The sequence below is a fragment of the Molothrus aeneus genome, chromosome 8 (assembly GCF_037042795.1).
Source record: "Molothrus aeneus isolate 106 chromosome 8, BPBGC_Maene_1.0, whole genome shotgun sequence".
Taxonomy (NCBI): domain Eukaryota; kingdom Metazoa; phylum Chordata; class Aves; order Passeriformes; family Icteridae; genus Molothrus; species Molothrus aeneus.
In genome coordinates this window covers 3,286,856-3,300,484 of record NC_089653.1, presented here as the reverse complement: position 1 = coordinate 3,300,484, position 13,629 = coordinate 3,286,856, and the positions used below count along the sequence as shown (strand labels likewise).

General features: G+C 48.0%; 1 protein-coding gene across 1 annotated transcript in view; it reads right to left on the bottom strand.

The window, feature by feature from the left end:
• The window catches only part of ADAMTS14 (ADAM metallopeptidase with thrombospondin type 1 motif 14), a 31,508-nt gene extending 30,202 nt beyond the window's left edge, over nt 1-1,306 (bottom strand). Inside the window, exons 1-2 of the mRNA XM_066554252.1 lie at nt 1,234-1,306; nt 437-882 (exon numbers count right to left, since the gene is read on the bottom strand). Of these exons, the coding sequence (XP_066410349.1) occupies nt 437-882; nt 1,234-1,306 (519 nt within the window). The remainder of the gene's footprint in view (nt 1-436; nt 883-1,233) is intronic.
• Nucleotides 1,307-13,629: the final 12,323 nt, after the last annotated feature.

Sequence of the window (13,629 nt, the reverse complement as noted above, 5' to 3'; positions counted from 1 at the left end):
ATCACCAAAAAATCAGATTTCAGGACACCAGGATTCATCTCTTAAGAGGAAACGGCACCAAAACACAGGCAGCACACACAAAGCACCTGTGGTGGCCCTGCATGGGAAGCATTTAGGGAAGTGACAATTTTATGCTTTGTTTCTTTACATTGTCAGCGAGAAGAAAATGTTGTGAGAAGAAGAGAAGTGTTCTGAAGGTTTTGTTCTGATTTTTATTACTCTTTCTTTTAGTTCCTGTTAATAATTTCTTCTTTATACTCTAAAAAAGTTTCGAGCTTACTTTACCTTTCTCCTAATCCTACCTCACAGGCAAAAAGCTAAGCACACCAGTGATTATCCAGCACTAAAACCCACCACATCCATTAGCACACTAACCAGAAAATCTCGAAATTAACGAACCAAAACCACTACAGCACCCCACCTGCCCCCAGCTTACCAGCCCATCGCAGTTGCTGATGGCCACGGCAGCTCCGGGCATCCCGGAGATGTCACCGGTGAAAAGGCACCGCTGCTGGAGGGGTTCCCGGAAAAGCACCTCGAAATCCTCCTGCCACTCCGCCACGGCTCCCGGCGGCACCAGCCGGCGGTTGGGGCTCAGCCGGAGGTGCAGCTCCTTCCCAAAAACCGTGACGTTGAAATAGAGCAGGCGGCGCTGGGGGGGCTCCTCCGGGGGGCTGCGGGGGACGCGGCGGGACCGGGACCGGGCCGGGGCCGGGGCCGGGGCCGGGGCCGGGGCCGGGGCTGGGGCCGGGGCACAGGCGGGCTGGCCGAGCCCCGCCGCCGCCTCGCCGGACACCACGTGCGACAGGAAGCGGCCCCGGCAGTCGGTGCTGAAGGGGACGATCACTCCATACTCGCTGAGTTTGCCGGACAGCAGGAGCTCTGCGGGGACAGCGGCGAGGCAAAGGGGCCGTGGGCACGCACGGAGCATCCCGCCGGGACCGCGGGGGCCACCCCAGCCGGGGGAACCTTTCGGAGCCCGACGAACCCCACAGCAGCTTTTCCGTCCCAAGCCAGCTCCGCTTTGTAGTTTTAAGCGGGTGCGTCCAGCGTAGCAGAAGGAACTCGGGCTGACGTCCCCTCGCACGCCAAGCACGCCAACTATTTCTCGCCCAGCCTCCATCTCCCCCAAATCCCATTGAAACCTCGCCCCCCAGCAGCGGGTTCCCGCTCCCTTCTCCCCATCCCGCAGCCACCTGTCAGCCCCCCAGCCCCCCGGGGCAGCGGCCGTACCTGGGGCGCTGCCGGCGGCCAGGCAGCCGTGCAGGGGGACGAGGCAGGAGAGCACCAGCCGCAGATAATCCATTTGGGGCCGGCGGCGGGATGCGGGGCCGGCGGGATGCGGGATGCGGGGCGGGCGGCGCCCGGCGACCGCCTCCCCCCGCCGCCGCCGCCGCCGCCGCCGGGGCCACCGGCGCTCCCGCCGCCGCCGCCGCCGCTTCTGCCGCCTCCCGGGCGGCGTGGGGCGGGCCGGGGGCCGGGTCTGCTGGGCCAGGGGGTGGGAGGTCGGGTTCGTTTTAATTTAATTTCTTTGAATTTTTAAAATTGTTTTTAAAACATAGTTTTCTTATTAAAGACGCGGAGCGGGGGGGTGTGTTGGGGGAGTGGGGTGTGGGGGGGAAAGTTCTCGCGTTGCCTGTGGATCGTTCTTTTCTTGGAGATTTAAAAAAAAAAAAAAAGGAAAAAAAAAGAAAAAAAAAGCCTTTTCGGGCAGCCCTCCCTCCTTTTCCTTTCCTCCCTCCCACCATCCCGCCTCCCCATCCCTCCCCGCCCCGCGGCCGCCCGGCTCCAGCGCTGCCCGAACAAAGGCGAGACGCGCCGGGAGCCGGGGAGTGCCCCCGGCTCTGCCCCTGTCCCCCGGTCCCACCCCCCGGCCCCTCGCTGCAGCGGGACCCCGCACGGAGGGGATGCTCCACAGGGAGAGCCAAATCGTCCCCCAGCTCAGGGCGCTGCCGCCGCGTGAGCTGGAGGTAAACATCCCGTTTGGAAACAGCTGGGATGTTTTCCAGATGTGGAAACATGCCTGACAGAGAAACTGAAGATGCCCCATCCCTGGAAGTGTCCAAGGCCAGGTTAGATGGGGCTTGGAGCAACCTGGGGTAGTGGAAGGTGTCCCTGGCCATGGCAGGGGGTTGAAAAGCAATGAGTTTTAAGGTTCTTTCCAACCCAAATCATTCCATGATCCCATTTAATTTTTCTTTCTTCCCTGTCCTCCTGTTTTTGGGAGGAAACAGTCAGAAGGAGATGCTGGCCTTGCTCCTGGATGCCCTCTTGCTGGCTCTCCAAGGAAAACCCACACTCCTTGGGTTTTCCAAAGGGCATCACCACAGCTCCAGAGCTGGGACCCCACAGTTCAATATGTGCCGTGGTTCCTCAGGCTCCTCCTCCTCACCACCCTGACAAGGGGCAAATAAACCCACTACTCCCCTAAAAAACCTCAGCAGAACTCAACAAACCCAGCACCGTGCTAAAAGGGCTTCCCACATCATGGAACCATGGAATGGTTTGGGTTGGATCATCTTGCTCCACCCCTTTGCCAGGCAGGGGCACCTTCCACTATCCCAAGTTGCTCCAAGCCCTGTCCAGCCTGGCCCTGGACACTTCCAGGCATCCAGGGGCATCCATCTGCATAGAGCAACAAACCTCCTGGCACTGTTTCCATTTGCTGTGTCCAGCTAATTTTTTCTTCTGGACAGGGCTCCAGAAGGGAGGGGGCTGTGCTGAACACCAGTAACACCATTTGTGCTGCTTGTGCTGGGATGTTACTGCCATGGGGCCAGTGGCTCTTGGGGTTTCACTGAGCAACCCAAAACCTTTCCCAAGAGGTGATTCCTGCCTTGAGGAACTTGCCATCCAAGCTGCCACACAGGCCAGAGCACGAGGGAAAAGGCAAGCAGGGAAAACAACATGCCAGCCTGCAAGCTTCCCGTCAGGAATTGGGATTCTGGGTTTGGATTTCCTTGGTAGGACCCCAGCTGGAGCTTTACTCCCAACCCATCAGCACAGCAATGCCCAGAATGGTAGGAAAGGATCAGCATTTGGGAAAATGCCCTGCTTTACCTCCCCTGCAGGTGTGGGTGGATGGTGGGGCTGCTGGGTGCCAGGAGGAGGATCCAGAGGTGGAGATGGGGAACCCCTTGGAGATGCTCCTGCTGCAGCCATTTCTGGTGAGGCACCACTCTCCTGTGTTCTGCTGCCAGAGCATCCCTCTAGAGGAGGGGGGAGAGCCTTGCCTTCCAGCTGGGTAACTGGGTTGGGTTTTGGGGCAAAGAGGAGAAGCTGAGGCTGCAGTGATCAAAATCCAATCCAAAATTCCCTGTAGCTAAAGCCATGGGATTCCCCCAAAGGGAGAGAGGAATACACTTACTTTGAGTAGAGAATTTCAAGCTGGAAGAAAACCAGATTTTAATTCCCACTCTAAGTCTTTTCATGCTTCTGTTGCTTTGTGCAATCTATAATTAAAGAGGAGAAATGATCTGCAAGAGATTCTTTGCAGAAGAGATAGAAAAAGAATTTGTGCTCCGAGCATTTCGGATGTTTTGGAAGATACGCACCCGCTGGAGCATCAAAGCTGGAATGAGCCCTTAGTTTGGCTGAATAGATTTATGAGGAAACATGCAATAAAAGGCATGCTTTACTTGTGAAGAACAGCTCTGGAAAGCATCATTTAATTACTGTTTTTCAGAGGCAAAAAACTATTTCTTCATCCACAAGGTCTGTGAATTCATCCAGTCCCTCTAGACCTTTATGCTTGCCCTGATGTTACCAAATCTCTGGCTTTGGCAGCAAAAGCTTGGCTGAATGACAATGGCAAGGACTTGACACACAGCTTGCCTCATTTATTACCTTCTAAAGGTAATAATTAAACATGCTTGAGTACCTGTGACATGCTGGACCTGGTGAAAAGGCAATTTCCAAGGGGATCTCGTGGGCTCCCAGATGACAAGACGTTCATTTGTCACCCACACAGTAACACTAAGTGGTGGCCTTATCTGCCTGAAATATTCATATAATAATATTAGTGTGGATTTTGGTGTTATCTCTATCAATACACCATCATTTAAGTCAGAAAAATTCGTTTATTCCAGCCTTTTTCTTCCCAGTTCTTGTAATAGAGGATGAAAAGAGAAGCAGCAAGGCAACTTCCCCTTGTCCTTTCCTTCTGCTTTGGCTCCTCCATTCTCCTCTTTGTCTCCTGGCTTTGCCTTTCCCAGCCTTTAACTCTGTCCCACCCTTCTCCTTGACTTTAGGCTGAACCTTTTCCTTTCCATTTTGGAGTCCAAATGGCTCCTTTTCCTGTTTTTCCCCTCCTTGGGTGCTATTTTATCTCGTGCCCCCATTTCCTCCATGGATAATGCACTCTGGAATCCCTTATGACTCAAGGCTTCCCTCTGCAGCCTGGAGATTTACCAGTGACATGGGTTTGGGGACTTTCCCATTATTTAGGTGACCTCTAGGCCTGGGGAGGAGCAGGTTTTCCTTCCAGCTTCCAGAGAAGAAAGCTGACAACAGCTGCTGTTTCCAAAACCCCAAATCGGGCTCCTTTTCCTGCAGGAAGCTCCAGCCAATATTCCCAAAGCCTGATTTTCATCTGGCAGTGCCATTTTCTGGCCATCCTGGAGTGCTGCAGTGTCCAAGCCCTGCATGTCCCACCAGGTACCACTCAGAGACAGTGCCCAGGTGAAATGTCCCAAATCCCCTCCACCAGCAGTAGATGCAGCTATTGGCCCCCAAATACAATTAATCTTGATTTTGAGGGCTGGAAAAACCTTCACAAAAGGCTGGAAGGATTTCTTAAAAATCAAACAAACCAAAAACAAACAAACAAAAAAAAAAAAAAAAACAAAACAAACAAAAAAACCCCAAAACCTAACAAACCCACTTAATTGGGTCTATTTTTGTGCCTTTATGAGCACTGATTGCTTTGCTCAGTCGTGCAAACCTCCTGGAGGGAAGGGAATTAGGGCTAATAAAATCATATCACTCCCCATCAATTACCTAAACTGGCTTTTCTGCCCATAATATCGTGAGTTTGGGAGCCAGGAGCTGGGGGTGTACCAGAGTGAGAAGACAGGGCTGTATTTCCAGCTCTAGCTCACCACATGTCTTCTTCCCAGAGATTTCAACCTTCTGTTTGTTAATCCAAAAGGCTCTGGAACAGCTGCCCCTGCGCTCAGGTTGCGCAACCACCTCCTCGCCACGGGCTGATTTCTGGCAAAAAGTGGTCAAATCACCAAAAAAACAAAAAAAAAATTAAAGCAGAAGAAGGGGAAAAGAGTGTTTTGCAGCTGTTTGGGTTAGTCTGAGGTTTTAAAAGCAGCTGGAAGAAGGAAGAAGCACTGGGAGGGATGGCTCAGCATCCTTGGCACAGGTAAGATGGGCAGGGGGCACAGCCAGGGATTTTACCTGATGCTAATCCCCACCCAGGTGCAACACATCGATCATTGTCACTGCTAGAGATGAAGGGATGGGACTATTTTCAGGCTCAGAAGGATTTATTGCTCAGATAAACATCAGTCTCAGAGGCAGTGAGGTTTTAGAGGAGCAAGCACTCGGCCATAGCTCAAAGTAGTCACAAGTTCTTTGTTACAAGGCAATATAGAGCTTTCTACACCAATGGATAGGTGCCACAAGGTTCATTTTGCTTTTCCAACCTATCACTTTTACTAACTTCTACTGCACTGTGGATATTTTTATCTAATGGGCTTCTAACTCACATGCACACTCATGCTTCCATTATAACTTCTAAACTCTCAGTTTATTCCATGCAACCACAGCCCTACATTATAAACCCTTCTCCATCTTATCAATGCAGTTTTCTACATTATAAACCCTTCACCATCTTATCAATGCAGTTTTCTATATTATAAACCCTTCACCATCTTATCAATGCAGTTTTCTACATTATAAACCCTTCACCATTTTATCAGGGCAGTTTCTCACTTAAGGCATATTCTTACTTACAACTACAGAAACCTAAGTTTATGGTTTTTCTGCTTAATATCTGTGTATTGTATTTTTACATCAATCCAAGCTTCTCCCAAGGCTGCAGATCAAACCCTCCAGTGTCTGTGGAAGTTTCTGTTTCCCCGATTCCCACTCGCATCCCCGCTCAGAGCAAGGCATTGTTTGCTGGGGGAAGCATCCCAAACGCACCGTGCGGGGACCGGGAGCCCCAGCAGGCTCCAATCGCACCCTGCCCTGCGGAGGGAGGGAGGGATGGAAGCCGGAGCACGGCGGGCTGCGGGTGAGCGAGCATGACCTCATCCCTCAGCCACGCCGAGCTGCCCCGGGATTAGAGCAGGGAGCAGCCGCTGCTGCAGCACCGGGGCAGGAGGGGAGCGAAAACCCCCTGAGCATCCTCCCCTCCCTCTCCACAGCTGCCCCTGCCCGGAAAACCCTCCTTTCCCAGGATTTCAGCTCTTTGCGGGGGGGGGTTTTAGGAGTGCAAGAGCTCGAAGGGGAGTCACAAAGGTGTTGTGCTGGTCCAGGAGAGGAGCAGGAGAAGCAGGAGCCCGGATTTTGGAGGCAGGCAGGGAGGGAGGGAGCTGACAGACACATCATCTGGTCTCCGGCTGCCCCGAGGCACGATCATTCCTGGCAGATCTCTCCCTAATCCCTACTTTAAGACCTCCAAAGATGGAGGGAGCCTCCACAAGCCAACATTTCTTTTTTTTTTTTTTTTTTTGGCCATGTCTTGCTTTTCTTATCCTGGAAAGTTTTTCCCCCTGGTTAATCAGTTTATCTGCAAGTTTGGCCCGGGTAAAACGCTAATTCTGATATATCCTGCCACCAAACTCTTCCTGCCAGCATGCCAAAGATTCTGGATGCTGTCACAAAACCAAGTGACAATGGCAGCCACTGGCAAAGCTCTTCCACAAGGCCCCAAACCCACTGGAATCAGCACAACACTTTAAAGATGAGGCTTCACTGGAGCTGGAAAATGAAGGATTTAGCACACAATGCTGTGGATTTCTGAGAGGACCCAAGTTCCTTTTTCCAGGACCCAGATGAGAGAGCTGGGTGTGCCAAGCAGCTGATCCAGCCAGGGTGGGAAACCATCCCTTCCAACCCTCTCCCCATGGCCAGCTGCTCTGCATCCCACATCTCCAAAATCTGCCATCCTCCCTGCTTCCCCAGTGAGCCCAGCATCCCACAGCTGAGACACGAGGCCATTGCACTACAGCCAAACCCCTGGAAGCAACGGGACAGCAAAGATGACACCGAGTTACCACAGGAGATAGCAAGGGTGACAGCAAGAAACCTCTGGAGAGGAGCAAACTCCTGTTTAGGCACATTATGGAGGGAACAGAGCTCAAATCTTACCAAGGCTCATCTTCTGATGGCACCTAGGCAGTGTTTTTTGGGATCAGAGCCCTGTGTTCAGCCCAATGCAGACAGAAGCATCTTTCCCTCATCCCACCAAACTGCATCGCGCCGCACCTCCGAGCATCGCCTCTCCCCAGCTACAGCTGCATCTGCAAATTCCTGCCAGATGTTTGCCTTGGCAGCCCTGCTGGGAGGTTTTCTAGGGGCTGGGAGTCCCCCCTCACTGCCTTGCCCACCCAGGGATGAGCAGACAAGCTCAGGAACCCAAACTGTAAAGTTGGAAAAGGGATAAATGAGCCAGAAAGTGGAAGCCGACGCCGGTCCTGGCTGAGCTGCGAGTTAAGGGATGGTGAAACAAGGTCAGTGAGATTTATACTGACAGCCTTGGATGGCTTCCAGCCCCTACTGTCAGCAGCAGAGCCTTGGAAAAGAGGAGGGAAAAACTTGCTCTCCTTCTAGGAACCGCGCCGCAGGGAGAGCTGCGCCGGCGTGGCCGCGTCCCCACCATGGGGAAGCAGAAAATAACCCCAAAATCTCTGTTTTTCTAAGCACAGCTGCAGCAGATGCTGAGCTCCAGGTCAGCAGCACTGAGGTGGTCACTGGGGTGAGGGGCTCCTGCTGCCATGGGTGGGAAGCCCATGGAACCCTCCTTGCCAAAAGCACAGAGCCTGGAAGCTCCCTGGTGGCCGTGGCCTCCAAGGGAAACGTTGTATTTGTGGCAGGAAGGAATGATGAATCTGATTTCAAGTTCTCAGAAGGATAATTTCCTATTTTATGATACTATATTATATTAAAGAATGCTAGACTGAACTATACTAAAGAACACAGAAAGGATACTTACAGAAGGCTAAAAAGATAATAATGAAAACTCCTGCCTCTCTCCACAGTCCCAACACAGATGATTGGCCAATAAGTCCAAATAATTCACACCAGAACCCAATGAAACAACCACCTGTTGGATAAACAATCTCCAAACACATTCCAGCTGAGCACAACACAGGAGAAGAAAATGAGATAATTATTGTTTTCTTTTTTCTCTGAGGCTTCTCAGCTTCCCAGGAGAAAAATCCTGGGCGAAGGGATTTTTCAGAAAATGTGAACGTGACAAAATGTGTGCACCCTATCCATGGGATCCAGCAGGGTGTCAAAGCCTCTCTTTAGGACCAAAGTCCCACTGGCATCCCTTCAGCTCTGGGGCTTGGCACAGCCTGGCACCTGGGATTCATCCATCCCTGCTACCTCGGCATTCCCAGCCCTTCCCTTTCTCTTCCCCCTGCGGATGCTCAGTACAAACTAGGTTAACCTTGCCCAGCATCTCCCCCAGAACAGCCTTTCCCTCTCCACACATTGACCACCTCATTAATTTTTTATCATCTTCCTGCTAAAATTAAGCTTACTGCCATGTAAACCCCAAATCCTTCTCTTTTTTTTCTTTTCCTTTTTGACCTCTTAAATCGAACTTCTGAGCATTTCCCAGTCCCCAGGGCCTTGCTCATTCCCTCAACCCACAGATATTTTTCCAGCATGACCCCCACCAGCCAGAGAGTGCTTTCACTGAGCCCCATCTCCTCTTTTAGCTCGAGCTGGGGAAAATTAATTTTTCATTTGCTTGGGGCCAGAAGCACCCTGAGGTGGTGGAGGGCTGGAAAACAGCTGCTTTTTTTTCCCTTCCCCTGCAATATTCATGTCAGAAAAGTGAGAAATAGAAGGAGAAAGTCATTCCAAGCCTGGGATCCGTGGTTTCTGCACATTTTGCTGCAATAAAAAAAGCCAAGGCTGATTCTTTGCATGATGTCCGTAGGTTTTGGAGCTTTGGAAATCCTCCCCTTGCTGCCACCCTCTGCACAGGTCAGCACTGCCACTGCTCTTCTGGGTTTTTAGCCAAAAATCCCACTTCTCTGCACCATCCCCTTTCAGCCCATGATTTATTCCTGCCCCTGCTCCCCAGAACAGGGGCTTGGCCATGCCCAGGGGTCCAGTGGAGCTGGGAGGGTGAAAACGGGGGGAAAAAGGGAATTTCTGGTGCTTGGAGGTCTGGTATTGTGCCTGGATGGCTTTTATTTTTAGTTTTTCAAGCCCTGGCTCTGCAAAAGCATCTTAATTACTATTCTTCAGCTGTAAGAATGAAACCCAGATGTGCTCCCTTTGCAGAGGTTTCATCGGGGGGTTTTGCCGGAGGGGGACATCCCAGCAAGGAAAACATGGAAATTATTATTATTATTAATATTATTTCAAGAGCTCTCATGTCCAGAGCTATTTGTGGTGGCCCCAAGCCAGCACATGCCTCTTCCCTGCTGCTGTAAATAGAAATTATATCACCCCCAGCCCCAAACAGCCTCAATTTTCACCAAAATTAAAGGGAAACACTCCTGAGCTGGGCCTTGAAAAGCTGATGGCTGTGGGACTTGGGTGCAGTTGGCAGAGCTGCCACAGCTGGGCAGAAAAACAGGAAAAAATGGGATTTTTGTTGGGAAAAACACAGCCCTGAAGCTGCAGTGATTTGGCTGGGGCTGTGGCAGGTTTCCCCTTGCAGCCCCATGTGCCAGTGGAATATTGGCTCCTCGGCACATTTTCCCTTTTGGATGGATAAAAAACACAAAGACACGTGAAGTTCAGCTTCCAGGGATTGCTACTCACCCCTGAGAGGAGGAGGAGGAGGAGGAATAAAATCCCTGGCTGAGGTCAGAGCAGCCCTGTTCCTTTTGCCTCTGTGAAGCCCAAGGTCCCTTTGCCAGGGCCCCTGTCTGATGCAAAGATGCAGGAAGGGAGAATCTGGCCAAGAGCAGCTGCATTTTTGTACTTTAAATAAAATTAAGAATCAGAAAATTATAATAAAATTTAAAATTATAAAAAAAAAAAAAATTAAATAAATTAAATAAATTAAAACTTTAAAATAAAATAAATAAAATAAATAAAAATGTTTAAAATAAAATAAATAAAAACATAAATAAAATAAAAACTTAAATAAAATAAATAAGACTTAAAAATAAAACAAATAACATAAATAAAAATTAAAAGTAAATAAAAATAACATAAAAACTTTAAAATAAAATTAAAAAGACTTAAAAATAAAATAAACAACATAAATAAAAATGTTTAAAATAAAATAAATAAAAATAACATAAATAAAAACTTTAAAATAAAATAAATAAAACCTTAAAAATAAAATAAATAATATAAATTAAAAAATTTAAAAAAATAACATAAATAAAAACTTTAAAATAAAACAAAAAAGACTTAAAAATAAAACAAATAACATAAATAAAAATTAAAAGTAAAATAAATAAAAATAACATAAATAAAAACTTAATAAAATAAATAAAACCTTAAAAATAAAATAAATAATATAAATTAAAAAATTAAAATAAAATAAATAAAAATAACATATAAATAAATAATAAAAATAAAATAATAAACTAATTAAACGTTTTTAAAATAAAATTTTTAAAAAATTATAGTCTGGAAAAAATGTGATCTCCCAGGCCCATTTATTTGGGGAGAATTTCACAGAGAGGTGGTGGGGTTGGGATAAAGTTTCTTGCCACCTTGTCACCACCCACACAGAGGATTTATATATTTATTTCTTATCTCTATTATTGTTCTCCCAGGAAAAAAAAAAAAAAAAAAGATTTCTGGCAGAAAGCTTTGCTTTCTCTGGAAGGAGGCAGCCTTCCAGCCAAGGGTACACGTGGTGCAAAGCTCCACTGACATTTTCCTCCCACCAAGCAAGCTCCACCCAAAGGCAAAGGCTGAGCAGTGAGGAAGAACCTCTGTACCCACCTCCTCACAGGGGAAAGAAATATGGGGATGCTTCCAGTTCCAAGGCAGGTTTTGACCTGGAATACCCCATGGATTGAGTCACAGGGGTTTTAATCTATTCCAAAAAGCTTTTCTTCTATTTTTTGGGGAAGTATTTATATTAAAATAGGTTTTAATAGGGATTTAAAAGAGAGGTTTTGTCCCTGTATGAATAGCAAACACCATTCAGCCAGTGGTTACAGGTTAATCGTGCCTCAATTTATAAAATGTTTTAATTACACCCTTAAACATGACCTTTGCTATGGGACAAGAACATGAGTGCAGCACATCTGCTGCAGAGAAAAGCCTGGAAAGGACACGACAGCACAGCCCAAACCCTCAGGGATGGGGAAGGCAAGCAGAAGCATTAATAATCCATTAATTAATTATCCATGTCAAATATAATCTCATTAGGCAGCAGCACAGCTACAAACAGCCCCATTGCCACGTTACCCCCACAGTGCAGCCAGAAAAAAAGGGGGAAAAAGCCATTAAAACCCTCACTGCTTTCATGCCAACGCAGCCAGGCTCCCAAAGTGGCCCAAAAATCCTCTGTGATGGTGACCCAGGCTGTGCTGGTGCGGAGGAAGGAGCATCCCCTCCTTTGCCCTGTGCTCAAGGCTTCCTGAGCAGCAAGGGGGGAACTCAAAGGAAATTTGGGGGAGGGTAGAAATGCCCCTGGTCTGGGTTTGAGCTCCCAGGGAGGGGCTCAGGGCAGGTCCCACCCTGGGACAATTTGTCCTCACTGCCCTTGAGGCTGCAACATCCTGGGGAAATGATGTGGGGCAGTGGGGCAGCCTGGAGCCCGTGGGCAAGGCTCCTCTGGCAATATATACAAATATTATTTGAATAAAGTCTCTCTCCTCCTCTGTGTCACAGGTGCAAGAGGCACTGACACCATTTATTCAGGCAGCTGTGGGCCCCCTTTCAGTGCTCTCCACATTTCACCTCTTCTGAGCTCCAGCAGCACCAATGCCACAAATAACTTTTTCCATAGGTGGAATAAGGGGTAGATTTGGGGTTTTTTTTAAGGCATATTCAGAGTTTCCATGACCCACCCCAGCCTGTGAGTGCAACCAAGAGTGCAGTGGGGCGATTTTGGGCAGTGCTGGGGCTTCCCTTTGGCTGCAGCACAGAGCCTGGCTCTTCCCCACTTCCCTGTGAGCCTGCAGGTTTGGGGAAAAGGGGACAAAACAAAGCCCCAGAAATGGGTGATGGCACCCAGAGCTGTGGGGATACCCTGTGTCCCCATGGAAATGAGATGCAGACAAGCAGGCACAGATCTCTGTTTCCTGCCCTGAAATCAATCCCTTAGCACTGCTGGCTGGGATTTAATATTTAATTCCCTACCCCAAAATAACCTCAGATTCCCTTGGCTGAACTCCCACACTCCAAGCCCTGAACATGGTGAGGAAAGTAGAGAATTAGGAGTTAACTGAGGGTCAGGAACCTGCACGAAACCAGTTTTCATGAAAATCAATAAAATTGATCAATGAGCTCTTGGTGTTTTAATAATAAAAACACACTTTGAGCTTCTATTTTTTTGCAGATATTTTAGTCCACAGTCTCTTGCTGGTGCTTCCCTGGGAAGAGCTGCTACTCCTCCAGGGAATAAACCCCAGTGAGGCTGGAGGTCAGCTCATTAACACCATCCAATTAATAGCTGCTTATTACCCTCCTGCCATGGGACACCTTCCACCAGCCCAGGTTGCTCCTGGTTGTTATTATATAGAATTTAAAGTATTTCATGTATTTAATATTTCTCACATTTACATTGTATAGAATAATTCTAGAATGTATATTTTCTATCATTCTATATATAATTTTTTTTATCATTATATATAAATGTATATATACATTTATATATAATGTATACACAGGATATGTAATAAATCTAAGCTATAGACATATATAGCATTTAAAATTCATAATATACACTCAATAATGATTTCATATTTTAGATATATCACATATGATACATAACCCCTTGTTTGCTTTGTCTCTGGCTGAATCCTTTCAGAATTGCCAATCCTTCTCCCTCGGAGCAGAAAATCCAGGCCATTCAGAGCCAGGTTTTAACTTCTCATCTAGGAGAGGGATCTGGGTTTCTGCCTCCCCAGCCTGGGGAAAACAAGGAATAAACACAGCACGGTTGATTTTTCACATTCAAACACATTCCCATCTCCCAGGATATTTTTTTTTTCCCAGGCAATTGCTGTAGTCCTGCTTTGGAAATCACTTGTTAGGATGGTGGGAAAGCAGAAAGGAGCCTTTGAGCCCCTCAGACCAGGTGATGCAAAGCTCCAGCCTTCATTACCAAGATTAAAAGAGGCTGGGATTTCCTAAGCAATTAAAAAACTCTGCCTAATTAAGACAGGGCTAATAGGCAGGACTTCCAAGGGCTGCTGCTGCCGGGGCAGGAGAAAGATTTGCAGCAAAAGAGCCTGCAGGTAATTGCTTTGGTAAGGCACAATGAATGGGGATGTGAGGATAGAGAGGATG